Source organism: Echinops telfairi, unplaced genomic scaffold, assembly GCF_000313985.2.
Source record: "Echinops telfairi isolate 266 unplaced genomic scaffold, ASM31398v2 ScPeMD7_1713;HRSCAF=2227, whole genome shotgun sequence".
NCBI lineage: Eukaryota > Metazoa > Chordata > Mammalia > Afrosoricida > Tenrecidae > Echinops > Echinops telfairi.
Window position 1 is genome coordinate 17,786,889 of NW_022105611.1, and position 14,943 is coordinate 17,801,831.

Here is a 14,943-nt window from a genome sequence, read left to right on the forward strand (position 1 = left end):
CTCTCTTATCTAGGTGGATGTGCAGATATATTAATATGTGAATAAAATTGGGGATGGCTTTGACAGCACAGTACCAAAGTGGCACATAAGAACATGGAGACGACGCAGCAGCACCGACAAGCTAACAAACAAAAAAGCTACTGACATACAAAATTTAAAAGAAGAGAAAAAAGGAAAAAAACAAAACAAATAGGCTGAAAAAAAAGAAAAAGAAAAGAAAAGCCTGTTAGTAGTTCAAGGCCTGTTTGCTGACATTTAGGAGCGTTTTCTGGACGAGTCTAATGGGGTGCCATGTCCTGGCCCCAGAGTCCATCGTTTGTCTTCCCTCGGGGCCTCCTTGCTCTATACAGAGAATTTAGGAGAAGCTGTAAGCCCATGTGGAATGGGGAAGTTGCTGCATAATGCAGAGAACACTAACAGTGTAAATGGTGTCTATTCCTGGCTTTGCTGAGAAATAGGACAAGCAGTAACCTCCAGACCCGTACTTTCCTATCTGCAAGGGGAGAGAATGAGAGGAGATAATCTCTGTAATTCTTTCCAGGTCTAGCATTCTTGAATACTCAATTGCTCAGGTTTCTTGAAGAAAAATGCAGGATGGGAAGACTTTCCAAGAAAAGTGAAGTAAAGATGAGCAAAGTATAAAAGCTGCAACAAATCAAGTATGTGCTATAAAAAATAAGGAGAAAAAACTACTAGCATTTGTCACATGAATAGTAGGAGAGAATGTAATTAAGCTTCAGAATACACACATACACACACACACAGTTTATATATATATAAACAACCACCCTCTGCACTTGAGTTGTTTCAGACTCTAGAGACTCTATGGAAGGCTTCTGAGATTATAAATCTTTATGGGAGCAAACAACCTCATCTTTCTCCCACAGAGTGGCTAGTGGGTTTGAACCAGAACCTTGTGGTTAGCAAATCAACGCCTAACCCATAGTGCCAATTGACTTGAGAGTGCAGCAAAAGAATGCTCATTTTAACAGATAAAAGTATGGTAGCAATATTTTATTGAGAAGTCTGATAGTCTTGATGATGTAGTGGGTTACCATGTGAGGTAGTTAATTTACGGTGCCAATCTGGCCGATAAACACATGTGGGGTTAATTGAAGGGCAGAAAGATAAATGGCTCAGCGAGCAGCGCCTTTCTAGTTCTCAGGTCTCTTGCTTTCTGATGGTCGGACCAGGGTGCAGCTGCCTTAGCCAGCTCCCTGCTTTAGCTTAGCCAGCTCCCTGCTTTAGCTCGCTTCCTGCAAGACATCCCTGAGGAGAAGCCACATGGACCTACCCCGATGCAGCCCTGGGTGCTGGAACACCCGTGTGGAGACCCCTGTCAGTACTGAGATGCTTACGTGTTCACTGACTCGGCTTTCCTCCTGCAGTCAGCATCATTGTGTCTGTTTTGTGAGATAGAGGAGGACTTTGTGGATTGGTGTTGGACATAGGGGTTAATGGGTTAATGTTCGACTTGTGGGCTTTGACAGCACTGGGTTGGGATGTTTTCTTGATGTGCACTTACCCTTCATATACAACTCTCTCTTATACATGAGTTTCTGTTGATTTGCTTCTCTAAAGTACCCAGACTAACACATCATGTTTGGTTTCTAACCTCAGGGTCAGCAGTTCAATTCACCAGATGCTCCAAGGGGAAAAGATGGGGATTTCTGCTTCTGTCCTATAGGGTTGCTGTGAGTCAGAATCGGGTCAATAGCAATGAGTTTTCTTTCTTTCTGTTTTTTTTTTTTTAAAGCAGTGAGTTTCCATGAGAGTGAGACAGTCATACGGACAATGAACTAGACAGATGGAGAAACTGATGTTAGAAATAACCTAGGAAGCTGTGCTGAGGTGATCCTCATCAGCTAATGAGAACGAGAAATCATTCTGAAGAAAAACTGTAAACCAGAAGATTGGTGGGGAGGGAAAGGGAATGAGATGACCTTGATTAAGCCTCAGTGGTGAGGCCTTGCCAACTCGAAGAGCAGGCTTCTGTTTCTATGCCCTTGTCTTGGAAGCTCTCAACGGTGCTCTGTAGCCGAGTGCAACAGTCACAAAACCGATCTTCACCGACGATGAGAGGCGACCTCAGGTGGGTCAGAGTAGACTATGTTCCCCGGGGTTTTCAGGGGATCACCTGGTCTTTCTTCCAGTGAGCCTTTGTATGCAACACCCAGGGACTCTGCATAACTTCATAAAGACTTCTTGAATAAATAAATGTGATGCTGACATGTGTGGAATATAAATTAATACCAGTAATGCTGAAAGAATGCCACGTCTTCAAATCTTAGCTCCAAAGTAAACTCAATGCCCATAGCAACTCTTCTCAGCGTTCTACTTACCTTTGTGCAGTGCACTCTTTCCTCAACTCGTTTAGGGATTCCTTCTGGAGTTGAAGCTTGAGGTGTTCAGTTGAAAACGCATTTCCTAGAGAGAGATTGAAGGAGACAATTCTAGATTTTGCATTGCAAGTGAATGCTCAGCCTCAACCACACAGGCAGGGCTGAACCTACTGAGTATGAAGGGAAACGAGGAGACTTTGAAGGCAAAGTAGGTTGTGCATAGAGGTCTTCCAGGGCGTTGAACTAGAACAGACCTCCCAACATGTTCAATTTTCACACAAGTCATTCTCCATTGCTATTGTTGTTAGCTTCTGTCAAGTTGGTCCCTGTCTCACGACAGCCCCATGGAGCAGAGTAGAACTTCTCTCAACGGTTTTCTTGGCTGTAATCTTTATGGAAACCCTTTGCCAGGCCCGTCTTTCTAACACGAGCCAAATGAACAGAATTCTAAGCCTCCCTGCTGATAGATTTCTGAATTGCCTACCAAAGAATCCTGACGGGATTTCCAAATTCAGACAACTTCAGTTAAAGAAAAAGCAATAGATTTCTTTGGACCGTAAGTGCTACATAACAGTAGTGAAGATGAAAAAGCAGAGCAGGGAAAAGTTACCTGTACAGTGACCGCTATAACACAGCTGCTTAGACCCGTTGCCATGAAGACATTCCTACTCATGAGGACCCCACGCGTGTCAGAGTAGAAGTGTGCTCCATAGGGGTTTCAAGAGTGGATTTTCCACAGGAGACCATTACTCCTTTCTTCAGAGATGGCTCTAGCTAGACGTGAACTTTCAACTTTCATTAGCATCATGATTTCCTAACTCATTTTGGATGGACACCACTGGCCCCACACATGTGCTTTCAGCAGAAAGCACTAGAATTCTACCTCTATGGATAGTTACAGTATTTTTTGTCTATGGTAAATTTAACCTATGGTGAACTGAAATTTCATAACATGGCTCTTCTATTCTTAGTCCCTTTTGGGGATGTATTATAAATTCTAGCTTCCTATGCCTATGGCTATAATCCCATTTTGGAGGGAGTCCTCTATTGTGCTAATTGACAGGATTAATAAAATGTATTCAGGATGTCCACCTTACTAGAGGGTGTGAATCAAGTCCCACCCTTTATTCCCTTGGGGGTATGGTCTGCTGATAAGACAAAAAACATACCCCCATCAAAGCTAGTCTTTTATGAATTCCCAGAATCATCGAGGAATATGAGCCATGAATGGCGCACATTCAAAATCCCTGCCTAAAGTAGTAGAGGCTGAGCCCAGAGGCCATAGCACAGAGATCATGGGACAGAACAAAGGAGCTACGTTGAGACAGCGGAGTGCTGCACCCCTAAGACTGAGATAATGGAGTGGGCGTGCAGAGTGGGAGCTCCTGATCTGTGGTAACGTTCCTGATAAATTCCCATAATTGTAAGTCTGTAGCAATAGGGTAGCATGCCATTTTGCACATATTGTTACATGACCAAAAGAGAAAATTCCTTTGTTCAATATGGCAAAACACTGGTACAGATAGGAACTGAAAATACAGGGAATCCAGGATGGATGAGCCCTATAGGACCAGTGGTGTGAGTGGCAAAACAGGGAGGGTAAAGGGAGAATGGGTAGGAAAGAGGGAACCGATTACATGGAACTGTGTGTGACCTCCTCCCTGGGGGACAGACAACCGAAAAGTGGGTGAAGGGAGAAGTCGGACAGGGCAAGATATGACAAAATACCCATTTATAAACTATCAAGGGCTCATGTGGGAGAGGGGAGCGGGGAGGGAGGGGAAAAATGAGGACCTAATGTCGGGGGTTTAAATGGAGAGAAAATGTTTTGAGAAATGATGTACAAATACGCTTTACACAATTGATGTGTGTATGGATTGGGATAACAGTTGTATGAGCCCCTAATAAAATGTTTTAAAAAAAATGAAAATAAGTCCTAAAAGTACTCTAACTAGCTAGCCAATAGGGTCATGTGCTCTGCTTACGTGCATCCAGGAGGAAGATTTATGTGCTCTGTGCACTGTTTTGATTCTTATAACTTTTTGTTAAGTCTGAAATGATTTCCAAATAAAAATAAGAATAAATCTAGACCCAGAAAAAAAGTAACTTGAGAGATCATAGGCTTTTTTCACAGGCTTTATCAAAATTTAGACTTTAGAAGGCATTGGCATTATTATCCCTAAACATTTAAACTGCTTTTTTTTTTCAATTAGCAATAATCACGCCTCGGGTACACCTCATTGGCTACGATATTGCCACTGCGCAAAGCTTAAACTGCTTTGTAAAAATCAAACAGTGATATATAACAACACATTTAGCAGGGTAGGCTGTGGAATAAAACTGCGTGACTCTGCATTAGTTAGGTTCAGTTACTGAAGAACTAATTATTTGAAGATACCTTAGAAAATGCAACCTAAATTTCAACTCATTTAAGTAATATAGACAATGGCATGATAGATCTCTCTGGAGGCTGTTCAAGCTACACAAGATTAATGTCCAAATACGAGGTGATTGATGTGTCCTTCTAAGGGTATTACATCTTGAAGCAATGATGCCCATCTTTAAGATTAAGCATGTATCTTGCTTCTCACAGTTACTTCCTATATTTAGCATTGATTATGGACTTGTGTATGAATTGATTTTTACTATGTTGGTTATAAAATAAATTTCCAACTCCAGTAATCCCTAACACTTATCACTCAACATTTTAATACATGCAGAAGCCCTCCTTTCTCCGTAACTGCCTGTTTGTTACCAGTATGGTACCATAGGTTCAATTTCACTTTTCAATGATCTGTCACTTATTATTGCACGTGATTATTTGGGGGCTCAAATAATCCCTTATTTGGCCAGGCAAGTCTTCAGTCTAAGTGCTATGTGCTTGTGATATGCTACTATTGTGTTATTCCAAGTATTACCTTATAGGGGAGGTTGGGAGGAAATGAGCTAATCATAATGAGAATAAGAAATGTTCTAAAATTGATTTAGGTGACGAGTGCACAACCCTTTTTAATATGACTGAACTACTGAATTGCCATGGCATGTGTATTGTATGTCAGTAAAGCTTTAGAAGGTATTATTAAAGTGCTAAAGGGTCTGTAGTGATGTGCCTTCTTTCATGACTGATATTGATAACTCATGCTTTCTTTTTTTTGGGGGGGTTCATCTACTTTAGGCTTTATCAATACTATTGATTTTCAAAGAACAACCTTTTGGTTCATAGTCTCCAGTATTTTTTTGTTTTCAACTTTTCCCATTTCTGTTCATCATCATTACCTCTTCCTGCTAAACATACTCTTCTTTCTTTAGGTATCAGCTTGGGGTATTCTTTCCCAATATAAGCACTTATGTTATGAATTCCCTATATTGCTTTAAATGCTGATATATTATAATTGCATTTCAAATTGGTTAAAAATATTTCCAATTTTTCTTGGTGTTCCACTTATCTACATGTGTTTTGCATATTTCCAAAGCTTTGGTATTTTCCACCTATCATTCTGTTAGTGAGTTCTAGTTTATTTCTGTTTTGGTGAGAGAATGTATATCACACAGTTTTAATTATTTAATTCTGTTTTATGGTCCTGAATATAGTACATATAACTAAAAGTTCTAGGTATAGCCCGCTTCAGTATTCTCTAGAGTAGTGTTTATATGATATATATTTCCAACTTTTTACTTTTTATGTATATCTTTATAATTAAAGTGGGTTTCTTGTGCAGACAGAATATAGTTGGATCTTGCCTTTTTACTGAATTGGGACAGTCTATTGTTTTAATTGGGTGGCTTAGATTATTTAGTACATTTAATATAAACTTTAATATCATTTTGCTATTTCTCATGTTTCATCTGCTCATTATTTCTTTTTACCTCTTTTCTTTATGCTTTTGGATTGAAGGTTTTCTTTTTAAAAATAGGTCCAAATTTTTTATTCACTATTGACTTATTTAAATTTCTATTTAGAATTCTTAGTGTTTTTTTTAGAATTTATAGATTACCATCAAATAGTACACCATTCCATGTGTACGGTAAAAACCTTAAAATAGTAAATTCCCAATTATTCTTTCTTATTGCTCTTATATATTCTACATTTATGCATGCTATAAATCCACAAGTATTACTACTTTAGCTCTAGACAAGAGCTAATTATCTTTTAGTTACTCAAGATAACAAAAATGCCCTTAATAGTTACCGTTCTTTTAACAGTTTCTAGAGCTCTCAGTTTATTTGTATAAGATTCAAGTTTATGTTTGTCTTAGTACCTAGTGCTGCTGTAACACAAATACCACAAGTGAGTTGCTTTAAAGAAACAAATTTATTTTCTCAGAATTAAAAAGGCTGAAAGTCCAAATTAGGGTCTTGGCTATGTTGAATGCTTCCTTGTCAGTAGTTTCTGGCTTCCTCCGAATTCCTGGGTTGACAGAGGTTGCGCACGTGTGTGCGTGCGTGCGTGCGTGTGTTCTGGTCTTTTTGTAATTGAGAAGTGATTAAGCATGACCTCTATGGAAGGTAATCTGCTCTGCCCACAGCCAACTGATTCAAACATATCCCAATGAGTGATCACACTGATGGGGTGGTAGTGGGTCTGAGTACTTCACAAACTTTTTGGTGCACCCTCATATTACTGAGAGAATTTTTCTGCAGCCATCGCCGACCAGAAATGCATGTTTAAATACGCTTTGTTTGGAATAACCCTATGCATGCATGCACTGAAACTCTATTAGGAATACTTTTCTTTCTTTAATCATTTTATTGGGGTCCTTACAGATATCATAATAATCCATAAATCAATTACATCAAGCAAACTTGTACAGATGCTGCCACCAGTTTTCAAAACATTATCTTTCTTCTTGAGTGCTTTGATATCAGCCCCTTTAGTCCCTCCCTCCACCACCCTAACGCCCTCATGAATCCTTTATATTATTATAACTATTTTTTCATATTTTACACCATCCAATGTATCCCTTCACCTACAATTTTGTTATTTGTCCCCTCAAGGGGGGTTATACAGCCATCAATGCTATCAGTTCCCCCTTCTTGCCCTTCCACCCCCCTTCCTGTACCCTCATGGAATCATTACTCCCATTACTGTTTCTGAGGGGTTTAATCTATCCTGGGTTCCATGTATCGAAAACTCTTATCTGTACCCATGTACATATGCAGGTCTAGCAGGATTTGTGAGGCAGAACTGAGGCCATAATAGTTGGGGAGAGAGTATTAAAGAATTAGAGGAGTGTAGTGTGTTTTTTCAGGGCTATACTGTACCCTGGATGTATAGTCCCTCCAGGTGAACCTTCTGTGAGGGAATGTCCAATTATCAACAGATGGGCTTTGGGTCTCCTCTCTGACCCCTCTCCTCCTGAGTTAGTTAATTGTGCCAGCCTGGCCGATAATCACATGTGGGGCTGGTTGAAAGGCGGAGGGATAAATGGGTGGTGAAGCCTCGCCTTTCTAGTTCTCGGGTCTCTTGTTTTGTGATGGTTGCACCGGGTGCAGCTGCCTTAGCAGTTCCCTGCTTCAGCTTGCAAGATTGACTTCCTACAAGACACCCCCAAGGAGAAGCTACATGGACCTATCCCGATGCAGCTCTGGGTGCTGGAGCAGCCGTGTGGAGACCCCTGCTAGTGCTGAGATGCTTGTTCGTTCACTGACTCAGCTTTCCTCCTGCAGTCAGCATTATTGCCTCTGTTTTGTGAGGTGGAGGACTTTGTGGACTGGTGGGGTTAATGGGTTAATGTTGGACTTGTGGGCTTGGGCAGCATTGGGTTGGGATGTTTTCGTGATGCACATTTTCTTTACATAAAACTCTCTCTTATACATGAGTCGCTATGGATTTGTTTCTCCAAAGTACCTAGACTAATACACCTCCACATTGATATGATTGCTTATTTTTTGAACTTCTGATACCTGTTCCCATTAACAACTCGTGCTTGCACAGACTGGGTGTTTCTTCAGTGTGGGCTTGGTTGTTCCCCTGCTAGATGGCAGCTTGTTTGACTTCAAGTCTTTAAAACCACAGACACTATATTTTTTGATCGCCGGGGATCATCCATTTTCTTCACCACATTTTGTCCGCAGTGATTGTGTTGGGAAGGTGAGTATCACACAGTGTTGAAGAAAGACTTTAGTGGCAGCCTAAAGTCCATCTGCTACCTTAGTGCATTAACATATAACATTATGTATATAGACCAATACCCTTATCTTTATATATTAATATATTTACATATATACATGTCTATATTTATGCCTCTCTCTATAGTTTTTACTTCCTAGTTCTTTCCTCTATTTAGCAATGTTTTTTTTACCTTATCTCATATTGGGAAAATTCATGGTCTGTATTCTCTTCAACTATTTCCTCTGCCCCATTTCTCCCTTATTTTTCTAGGAGTCAATTGCTATGTTAGGCCATTTGCTATTTTCTCACAGCTCTTAGATACTCTGTTCTCCACACCTCCACCCCAACTCTTAAGTCTGCATTTTCTCTCTGTGCCTCAGTTTGATCAATTTCTATATAATCAACTTTGAGTTCACTGTTTTTTTCTCCATTGTTCGGGTCAAACCAATTGCTGAGGCTTATCAAGGGCATTCTTCATCTTTGTCTCTGTGTTTTGCTTGTAGTATATTCATAATTATTATTTTTCCTTCTTTCTTGAAATGCTCCATCTGTTCATCCACTTAGCTATATTATCACAAGAACCTTTTTAGCGTATAAAGCATAGTTATTTTAAGCCCCAACTCTGATGGCCCCAACATACTCTGAGTAGTTTCTGCTCACGCGTTGGTCACATTGACAGTGGGTTCTGTTAGTGGCAGTGCTGGTGGGGGTGTTTGGTTCTGCTTTATCTATTTGTCTCAAAAATGTTACCTGAATGCTAAGCATCCTGGGCAGGCCAGGACAAAGTGAGAGGAGTAGAATGCATGCCCAGAAAAGGCGTGCTTCTTTTACTAGACGATTAGTCTGGAAGTTGAGTCAATCCAATTAGGAAGTGAGTTGGGGTTGGTTTTTGCTGTTGCCATGGTTATGTGCAGTACATCAGAGCCTTTACATTTTTTTTCTTATTTGGATCGAGGATGGTTTGCCAGAGACTTTCAATGTTCCTATTCCATCTTCAGATTCAGATAATCCCTGTGAATCATTCTGCCAAGTCAGGGTCTCACTATGTTCCCCCAAGTGGCTTGTTACCCTGACTGGCTAGCCCTGTGGTGGGGACAGGGTGTTTCCCTTTTGTTCCTGGTAAGCCTTAGATAAACTAGGCACATACCTTGTGTCTATTGGGGGTAAAGTTTTCTCAGTGGGCCTGTCCCCTCTCTGTAGGAGAGCTTTAATGAAACCATATCCAGTGTACTTTCCTGCCTTATCCCCAAGGTAGTATTCGATGATAGTATTTTGATTTTCCTTTCTCTTACCCCTTACACAATAGCTTTCTGTTGTTAGGGCAGAAGTGAAGCTATTACCAGATTTCTACACCCTCGGCAGAAGACATAAGTTAACTCTAAGGATACTAACTTTTTAAAAGCCTGTTTCTATTCTTTGTGTTTCTCTTCTGTTTGTGCAAAGGAGCCTTGGTCAGGAGTTCATATCCACCAGTCTGCACTCCAGAGGAGAAAGATGAGGCTGTCTGCTCCTGTGAAGATTTAGTCTCAGAAATCCTATATAGCATTGTTCTGAGTCGGAATATACTCAATGGCAGTGGGGTCGGTTTTTTTGTTTGTCTAGTTGTACAGGTCGGTCTCTTTCATTATGTTTTCCTCAAATATTTGATGACCCTTGGTTCTCCAAATTCATACGTGATTACACTGAGCAGACAATTGATATAGGTTCCTTTTGAAGGTGTAAACATTTATTTATATGAAAGTCCTCATCCTGAATGAGAAAGCTGGTGCATGGGCAGATCCTAATGAAAATTAAGCTTTCTCTCACACTGCGTGTGGAGCCCGGTTGGCATAGTGGTGACATTGTAGCTTGCAAATCACCAGGTAAAACCATCAGCAGCTCCTCAGGAGAAAGATGAGTCTTTCTACTCGTGTAAAGAGTTAGTCTCTAAAAGCATAGGGCGGTTCTAATCCTTCCCTATAGGGTCACTCTAAGTAAATGTCAACTCGATGGCAGTGAATTTGGTTTTGGTGATCAGATTATATATGTTGAGAGAAAGTAGTCATTTTAATTGAAACAACCATAACTGTAAAGAAAGGAGAACTTTACTTGGCGATTGTGTTATTTTAAGGTATTTCACCCCAAAGAGCTGCCTTTCTTGATTTTTCCTCTGAGTCCGTTGTGGAAGTGCACCTTTACTCAAGAGCCTGCTCCACCTTCCCGCCATGCCTAACACTCTACAGGGAGAACTGACCAGGTCATAAGTCCAGTCAGTGCAGAAAGCAGCGGGAACCAATGCTTACTTCTCATGCAGAGAGGGAAAAGAACGGGCCACATTGTCCAGTACTCTGATTCCCACTCCACAGTTAGTTCCTGGATCTCTACATTTGGCAAGTCCAAGCAGTTTCCTTGACCTTCGCTTCTTTAGCGACACAATAATGCACTATCTAATTTCGATCTCTGAGAACTGTGCCAAATCTCTGCTTCCTCACTGGTACCGTCTTTTGTCTTCAGCAGCACAGGCATGGGTGTGTGTATCTTTACGAAGACATCAATGGGTGCTTGCAGAAAGAAGGGAAAGCAAATGCATGGGGCTAGCATACCATCATCCAAAAATGCTCTCTGAAAAAGTTCGTTCTCTGCAGGCACACAACAATGTTCCACTCGGTTAAGGAGGGCCTCTGTTCAGTAAGAACCAAGTCGGGCACTTTAATTTTAATAACCAAGTATCACTGTGGATGCCTAGAAATCTAATAGCTAAAGAATACGGATCTTGCTGCTATCAACAAAACAAAACACAGACTCCTCAGGGCCTCTCTCACCAGAGAGCTTGGTCTCGGATTGGCCAATGGCCAGCTCCTGTCAAAATTTCAGTTCAAACCAATAAACTGCCATTCTTCTGGGTTTTCTACATCAAGACAGATGACCAGAAAGCAATATTCTCTCGGCCTACTTTAGCTTAGCTCCCTGCAGAAATGCCCTTTCTCCACTATGATTTATGGAGCAGGCCCGGCCCGAGGGTTAATAGATATTTCTTGATGGGACTTGTGCGAAATCACACTTGACTAGATTTAATTGTGAAATTTAATATATCGCATATAAGAACTGCATGTGAAATTCTTCTCAGGATTTTGAGCCAAGAGAAGATTTGTTTTATTTTTTTCCCCCTTCCTGCTCTAAAAAGCTGATAGGCTTCTAAAATGGGCAACGGGAGACAATTGATACCGTTCATAACTCTACATAGTTGGCTTGGCTGCTAAGGTCAGAGCTAATTTTAGTGCTTAAATTCAATAAGAAGATCCAACCAAAGGCAGGAAACTCTTCTAGAAAGTCCAGGGGCTTAGGAAACAGTCCGTTTGGAGTTCAAATCCTAACTATGCTACTTTCAAAACTCTAGCAGGTTATAGGATTTCATTAAAAGGTGTGTGTTTCCCAGAATGTATGCAGCTCACAAATGTAATAATGCATGAGGGTGGACCGGACAAGGTTTGAAGTTCTGTGCAATAGTGGAAAAATGCCTGGCATGTGGAGTCAACAGGCCTGGGGCCACATGTCCACTTGCTTGTCTGTTATGTTCCCGAACAAGTCAGTTACCCTTCTACTTTCCCCCCAAACTAAACAACACAACAACAGCAAACAATGTCATCAACTCATAGTGACCCACAAGGCTGAAAGCTTTACTGAACAGACTAGCACCGATTTCTCCCATGGAGAAACTAGTGGGTTCCAACCGTAAGCCTTTCCGTTAGCCGCCGAGTGCACAGCCCCTGGGCCACCGTGCTCCTCTGACCTCCTCGATGTCTCCCACAGCAAGTGGAGTTCACTGTGTTGGCCCTACTTCGCTTTCATGACCAACTCTGATTGCATTTGTGCAAGCACGTTCTAATGATATGATATGCATGATAATCACTATCAGTAAACGAGTTGTATTACAGACTAGTTCTTCCCTACAAAGCCTGTGGCCCTCCACTCTTAAAAAGTAAGTACCATACCCAGGCACTGCTGAGAAGCCCTTCTTGGATTGTATCAGCATTTGCTTTGAAGGAACCTAAAGTCCACTACACACTTCTTTAAGACCAATTTTTCAGCCCATTTTCTAAATCAAAGCGCCAGCAAACTGTATTTTGACAGAGCACTGTTTCCCGGGGTTTCTGGGGTTGGGTTAGGGCAAAGACCGGCAAAACAGCACAGAATCAAAAGTTAATAGGAAGCTTACTCAGCATGTGACACTAATGAGGGAAATCTGTTTTTTATTAAATGTCATCAGTTAAACTACTAATATTTTCCAGAAATGAAAACATATACATTAATAAACATTAATACTGAAAGGATCACTTGTGACCCAGCTGGACGTTGCTGCTGACCACAAGCTCAGCACCACTGCCTTAGAGGTAAAGGAAGGAAAGACTTATGGGCATGGGGTCATCAGCCCCCTTGCAGTTATGTGGCCACTCAGCAAGTCAGCAGCATGGCTAGAAATAATCTTCTCCTCTCTTTCCAATAAATCATGCTGCCACAATGAGTTTTTATAAACAAAAATATATATTTTTAAAGCACTTGGCTCCTTTCAGACATTAGCACACATTAATCTCTGTGGCACTATTACGAGCAACTATCCTAAAGGCACAGATGTGTAAAAAGATGCAGAAGTTAAGTAATTCCTTTATGATCATTTTGAGGGATTGGTAACAAAGTCCAGATTAAATACCATACAGCACTGATTTTATATGCCAACTGAGCACTTGAGCTCGGAATCCAGTGTCCAGAAAGCACTAAGTGCCAAAGAGAAGTCATAACATGTAAGCGCCCGCTAGTAAATTCATACTAGGAAATCACTTTACTACTGGCTAGCAACACATGGAATCACAGCTGCAAATGTAAGGGACACACACATTTTCCCTTCTTTTCAGTATTACCAGAGACTCAGTGCTTCTAAAACACCTAGCTTGGTGCAAGAATCATTATGTAAAACAGCAAGTAAATGTCTAAAACTATTACTCAATAAGAAGGCTACCTTGATTCCGGTTACCGAGCACAATTGCAAAGAATAAGCATCCCGAACAAATGGACTGGGATTACTGTCTCCAGATGCTCCCTGCTTTCTCACTCCTCAGAGCCCATCACCTCAGAGATGGCCAACGGCAGAAGAATGCAGCCAGCGGCAGCACCCTCACCTGCTTAGTTTAGTGATGACAATGTCCACATGAGCTCCTACCTTTTGATTCCAAGGGAAATGCAAAATAGTTCTCATCTCAAAAACAGAAATAAAAGTGTTAAAAATAAATGGTTCTGACCCATCCAAGTACATGCTGATTCAACTTAAGTAATCATCTTCTTTCTCCGATTGGTAAAATTGTTCAACTTACTTGATTGAGAGAATCAAAATACTAGCACAGATGCCTACAAAACCTATACTTTTCCTTTATGGTGTAATTAGGCAGTAGTATGAAGGGATTTTTAAAAGTTCATGAAAATGGAATTCAGAGGAGCCAATGCCAGGGGCTTAGATGGAGAGCAAATGTTTTGAGAATGATGAAGGCAATGAATGTACAAATATGCTTTACACATTGATGTATGTATGGATTGTGATAAGAGTTGTATAATCCCCTAATAAAATGATAAAAAAAGAAAGTAAATGTCTAGAAAAGAATGAAGGCAACATATGTACAAACATGCCTGAGTCAATTAATGTATGGATTGTGCTAAGAGTTGTACGAGCCCCCAATAAAATGATTTAAAAAAAAAGACAAACCGAGATGGTGTTGGGGGTGGAAGATTACATTGCTCAAGTAAGACTCCAGCAATAAAACATATTTTTGAGCCCTAAAAAAAAGAAAGAAAATAGAATTCAAAGATAACAGAATTTCCCCCAGAAACCTCTGAAGCCTCTCAAATGCATAAACTCAGATTCTGCCAGAATTTACCATGCCTTTGGGGAAGGAATTTAACCTCTCTGAGACTTGGTTTTGTCATCTCTAAATTGGGCCTAATAACAGTCTCTGCTCAAAGAGGTTATCTGTAAACAAAGAGGATAAGAATAAAGAAGATAAAGAACAGGAAACACGAGACATTGTCTGACACAAACAGGCAATTATTAGCAATTAATATTATACCTCAGGTCTTAAATGGGCAGAAATATCTGATTAGAGGTTCATTCACTTGCTTATAGACTGGTGACAGAAAATGGCATCTTGGGACTTTCTGCCAAGATCCAAGAACTCCACCTTCCCTGTCTTTGTAAGACTTGCTAGACAAAAGTACACATTCAGGCTTTATACCTCATACTATTTACTAGTCCTCTTATTAGAAAAAGACAGCTCCCCAGTTGTCTACCATGTGCATTTTTTTCCATTTCCCCACCTCCTCCCCAGTTGTCTACCGAGAGACCTGACTTCAACCCAGTGCTCCAAGGTGTGAATGCAGCATGCCAGCGTGGAGTAGGGGACCAGTGGAGAGGTCTGGGGGGCTGGCCCCAGTCCCAAATACTAAGTGGATGCCTGCCCCTCCCCC

General features: G+C 40.8%; 1 protein-coding gene and 1 pseudogene across 2 annotated transcripts in view; both read right to left on the reverse strand.

Moving 5' to 3' along the window:
* The window catches only part of UVRAG (UV radiation resistance associated), a 289,183-nt gene that overhangs the window by 128,289 nt on the left and 145,951 nt on the right, over positions 1-14,943 (reverse strand). For both annotated transcript variants that reach the window (XM_004708836.2, XM_045293121.1), the window contains exon 9: positions 2,343-2,427. In XM_004708836.2, coding sequence (XP_004708893.1) covers positions 2,343-2,427 — 85 coding nt within the window. The remainder of the gene's footprint in view (positions 1-2,342; positions 2,428-14,943) is intronic.
* On the reverse strand, positions 4,462-4,612 carry LOC115870507 (annotated as a pseudogene).